This window comes from Diadema setosum, chromosome 2 (assembly GCF_964275005.1).
Source record: "Diadema setosum chromosome 2, eeDiaSeto1, whole genome shotgun sequence".
Taxonomy (NCBI): Eukaryota; Metazoa; Echinodermata; class Echinoidea; order Diadematoida; family Diadematidae; genus Diadema; species Diadema setosum.
This window is the reverse complement of record NC_092686.1, coordinates 36015999-36021365: the sequence shown is the minus strand read 5'-3', so window position 1 is coordinate 36021365 and position 5367 is coordinate 36015999. Positions and strand designations below refer to the sequence as shown.

The following is a 5367-nucleotide window of genomic DNA, read 5'->3' as shown; positions in this document are numbered from 1 at the left end:
TGGTCGATATGTATAGTAGGGTTATACTACCCAACATTACATCGACACATCCATCCTCGATCGCATCCATCTTTTTAACTCTTTGTTTGCTCGATTTCTCAGAGATTGGTGGTTACTATTTAACTTTCCATTCCTATAGGCTGTAGGACCCTGATGTTTCGGCATTTTAAGCTTTGCATGTGTACGTATGAGTGTGCTTGCCTGTGTGTATGCTATTAGGGAGCTTTAGACTTTGACGCGCGGACGTTTGAGACGACGCTTGCGCTGGACGTTCTCCTCTTCCTGCGTCGTGCTGAAAAGTAGCTTTAGACTACGCTGGGACGCAACGTATAAAAAATAAAATGGCGCCCCCATATGATCAGTGCATCAAGTAGCTCTCTACGTTGCAAACTGTAGTAAAAATAGACCAGGGGACCGTTTCATGAAACTTTTTGTCAGTGATTTACACTGCGATGACAACTGTTAAAAGCTACTGAAATCCTTGCGTCTGATTGGCTGATAGCAAATTTGTCGGTGAAAACCTCCGACGAACTCGTTGATGAAACACCCCCCAGTACGCGTAGTGAAAAACTCAGGAGACGCAAGCTGCTCAGAACATGTTTTTTTCCCCTCTGAAACGTCACCGTCGCGGAAATCTAAAGCTCCCTAGTGTGTGTCGCCCTTTCGTACACGGTTGTGTTGTTCTTTCACAGTCGAAGAGAATAGGGAGCTTTAGATTTTCGCGACGAGGACGTTCAGAGGAAAAAAAAAAAAAAAAAAAAAACATGTTCTGAGCATGCGCAGAAGCGCGCGTCAAGTCGATTTTTAGCTTGCGTCGCCTGAGTTTTTCACTACGCGTACTGGGCTATTTTTACGTCCGCACAGTTTGCAACGTAGAGAGCTACTTCATGCACCGATCATATGGGGGCGCCATTTTATTTTTTTTATTTTTTTTTCTGTCTCAGCGTTGCTCTTTATCATCCCGATATGGGAGTCAACTTCAACTTTCAACTTTATTTTCATTTCCATTGAATAAACAGGGAAAATTATATACAGTGCATTAACAGAACATACAAGTATTTGTAACAATTTCAAAGAAAACGTACATGTGATTACGAGTAACAACATAAATTCATTTTCTAAGGTATATACATATGCATAATACAAGGATTGGAAGGGAAATGGAGGGTCCCACTAAAAAAGCAAAGCTTGTAGGTTATGGGACTCTCGGAAAATACATGAGAGAACAAAAAATGACTTAATGAAACTACAAACATTACATGAAACAAAATCAAAGAAACCAATGTCAACTGATATGAAATCAACTTAGGAAGGGGAAAAAAAAAGAAAGAAAAAAGAAAAAGAAGAAAAAAAAAAGGGAAAAATGAGACTACAACACGCGCCATCGTGGACACAAGCAGACTGGAATTTATGATTAAGTATAATGATAAGACGCTCCCTGGATTGATATTGCGAAGGATTGGGTTCATAAACCGGTATGAATGCAGAAGAGCGGACATATACAAAAAAAAAAAAAAGAGAAAGAGACTAGACACACTGTTATACGGTACAATAAAAGTAATATCTGAGGAAGATTTAGTATGTTTGACAGATTATTTTTCTTTAAAAAAGGTGATTTCTGTATGATTGCTTAATGCTTGTAAAAAAGATGACGTGATTGAGGCAATAAAAACGATCCTAATTCGGTTATAGGGTCTGTATCATAAGATTGCAATAGAAATGATTTTAATTTGTTCTTGAAAGAATTCAAAGTTTGTGCTGAAACTATGTCGTTGGGAAATGAGTTCTGATACTTTGGCCCATCGTAGATGAAGGTGTGCTGAGCCAGCAAAGTCCTAAAAGATGAGAAATGGAATTTATTGGATCGCCTTGTTGGATAATTGTGAACGGATTGATTTTTGAAAACATTGTTTCAAGTATATTTGGAAGATTATTTTCATTATGATTATACATAAATTGTCCTAAATTAAACAAATACGAATCTTTGATTTTAGATATTTCATTTTCAAAAAATAATGGATCAGTATGAGACAAAAATGCAGTGTGACATATAATACGCAGTGACTTCTTTTGTAACAGAAGTAATTTATCTAAGAGTGTTTGATATGAGTATTTCCCCACACAAGAATACCATAATTTAATCTCAGGCAATATGAGGGATGAATATAATGTAAGCAGGGACGAATAAGGAAGACAAAATTTAATCTTGTTAATTATACCAATATTTCGTGATATAGTCTTACATATATACTATCAATATGAAATTTCCATGAAAGCTTATTATCAACTGTTGCGTCCCCGTGTAATATAAAGCTACTTTTCAGCATGACGCAGGGGAGAGGAGAACGTCCGCGCGTCAAAATCTAAAGCTCCCTAATGAGGATTTTGATGGAGCATTCAAGCTTCAGGAGAATTGTCTCCAGCATCGATCTTTTTGTCCTTCTCATTGTCCACGCGAATTTGAAAGATCGTCGCCGAGCTGTTAGGGGAGCAGGTGAACAACTCTGCAAGCGCCTGTCTGAACTTCGGATGTGCGGCAGTGTAGATGAGTGGATTCGCAACGGCATGGCTAGCTGCCAGTAGGCTGATCACATGATCTAGGATGGAGCTTGTGTCTGCGTATTTGTCGATCCCACCGAAGTTGAAGTTGAGATCGACAACAGCGTGTGGATAAAAGCATACGACTATTTTGACGTACATGCCAAATAAGAGCCACAGAAGCTTCTTGTTGGCTTTTAGCAATCGGGACTCAGCTGAGGTGGACGTGCAAGCTCCCCCGGTGTTTTTACTTTTCATTTGCATTAGTTGCTTCTTCAGGGAGTTAGCCGACAATCCCATAGCAGTGATAGTCACTAGAGAGGGCAGAGTTACGTGAGTTGTGAAAGCGAAGATCCCTGAGAAAATATTAAATATTCTAGAAGAGCGAGTGGCTTCGCATCCATGCTCCGTGGTGTGCACTGGAACAGTTCCAAGGACATACACTTCTTCGATTATGATGACCGTATAAATGAATGCATTGATAGCCACGACAAGCGATTTTGCCGACACGCCAGTGAATATTGAAGGATGAGTGATAGACAAATACCGTTCAGTGCAAATTGCTGCAACGGTGTAGAATGAAACGGTGGTGAAGAAAGAAAATATCAGCGTAGCATACAAAGCGCGACAGTACAGCTCTCCTAGCCAGGTTTGTGGAACCCGAGTCGCAATCGGAAGGGGTAGGGTGCCGACAGCAGAGAAGAAGTCTGCAAAGGCCACCATGCAAATCAGAGTGTCCGTGAGATGTCTGAGACATCTGTGCCGAAACATGACGGCCATTACCAGGAGGTTGCTTGCGATACCTAAAGAGGACAAACCGAGTTGGCAAATACCCCACCAGGACTGAAGACTCGAGGACCACTCCCATCCTGGGGCCTCTTCCATCAAGATCGCTGGGCTCGTCATGTCTTTGAGGAACGTTGGCACCGCGGTTGCTGTGGTATTTGACAGCCACTCCACTGTTTCAGGTGGGATGACTTCGGGATCTGTCGACGTAGTTATGGTGACCAGCATCCCTTCGTTTGGATGAGCAGTATTGACAGTGGCGGGGATTTCCAGGATGATGTCGGTGGAATTGACAAAGCCATTGTCTTCCGAACCGGTAGTTGTCATCGTCAGGAGGAACAGGGCCATGATTTTACCTACAGAAGTCTCCATAGCTACCCTGAGGATGAAACGATTTGGTGGAATGGTTAGGTCACCTTAAGCATCCTTGTGTAATTCTGAGTGAGACAGGAAAATAAATGATTATAATATGGTCTTCTTTATCCAGCGTAGTCTCTTCAGTGTTGCCACCGGTCTACTAGAGGGCCCTGCCATAATCATTTCCTGGGGTTGCTAGGGGTCGAGAGAGACGTGTTGGCTAAAAAAGTCATGTCCAAAGTCGAAAGTCCAAATTCGCATTCGGGTCCTCCGATTTAAAGTCAGAAGTGTCACAGTGTCCCCACTGTGCCACAGAAAATTTTAAAGTCATAATAAAACTGGCACTCACAAGTATATCCCCTTCCTTTTGTAAATAAGCTTTGCACTGGTCCACAACCTCCAGCTGGCACGAGCGACTACAGATTCAACAAATTTAGACCGCCCTTGACTTCTTCAATGCATATTTTACCCTATCTATTGAACAGGTCTGTAACTTCACCAGTGTGTACTAGTATACCAACGCCAAATTGGAGTGACATAACACCAGATGAATTTTACTAATAGGCCTACTTGGATCTTGTGATGTTTATGGGCATTGTGCAGTTGGCAAAATAATGTCCAGAACTATAGGTCTACAAGTCCCATGAATATTGTATAATTTCCCTCCCCAACGTTTTACAATGTCTTCCAAGAGATTCCAAACCATCAATGCCTTCCAACTCTATTGCCAATCCCATACACACTCTGGCGGAAGAAAAAGACTTCAGGTTGACTTCTTAATACGCATTACAAAACTGCTAAAGAACGCTACATCCCATGACGACATTTCTCTGTAGACGAAAGAATGTAATGGCGAAGTCCAAAAGTCCATATGGTATTATGTTACTATATCATTATGTTTTACCTTCTTCATGATTCTTTTTTCATGAACTGTTCGTTCACACATATCAAAATAATGATATCATGTGCTTCCCATTGTCATTGTGAAGGGTCTAGGGCAATTACCCCCTGCATGGGCAATTACCCCGGACCCTTCATCTTCCCCTGACCGCCCTAACCCTAATCCTAACCCTGAAGTTAATCCTAACCCTAACCTAAACTCCGAACCCTAAACCTACATGTATCATCCTAACCCTAATCTTTACCCTAACCTTATCACTAACAAGTACTTAGCCGGGGATAATTGCCCTCCTCGGAGGCTATTGCCCTGATACAATTATGAAATTTGTACAGCACATTATTCAAGCATGTAGTCACTCGATGTACCAAAGATTCTGTCGATGGGGATCTTCACGATTAAAATATAGATATGATTACTAAAAGACATTGGAATGCACCTCTCCCAAACCTGCGCTTAACTTGCATATTGTTTCCAATAATGTTTCCAATGTTTCCTTTAATTTTTGCAATAATATGAATATAAGAAACGATTGATACTGCTATTGTGGAATGATCTTGTGTGTGTGTGTGTGTGTGTGTGTGTGTGAGTGAACGTTGAAAGATGTCTCGAGCAATCGGATGCATTCGCCGTATGTATATAATATATATATATATATATATATATATATATATATATATATATATACATATATTACCAAAAGAAATATTGATCAATTTATATTTTGCTCTTATATTACCCCAAATTGATTATTGGTACGGCATGGGGAAGTTGTTAACAAACCAATG

At 40.6% G+C, this 5367-nt stretch overlaps 1 protein-coding gene across 1 annotated transcript; it reads right to left on the bottom strand.

Annotated features, from left to right (window-relative positions):
* Positions 1-2397: 2397 nt before the first annotated feature.
* On the bottom strand, positions 2398-3672 carry LOC140244573 (visual pigment-like receptor peropsin). The gene has a single exon (XM_072324201.1). The coding sequence runs from the start codon at positions 3670-3672 to the stop codon at positions 2398-2400; it is 1275 nt and encodes a 424-aa protein (XP_072180302.1).
* Between the last annotated feature and the right edge of the window lie 1695 nt (positions 3673-5367).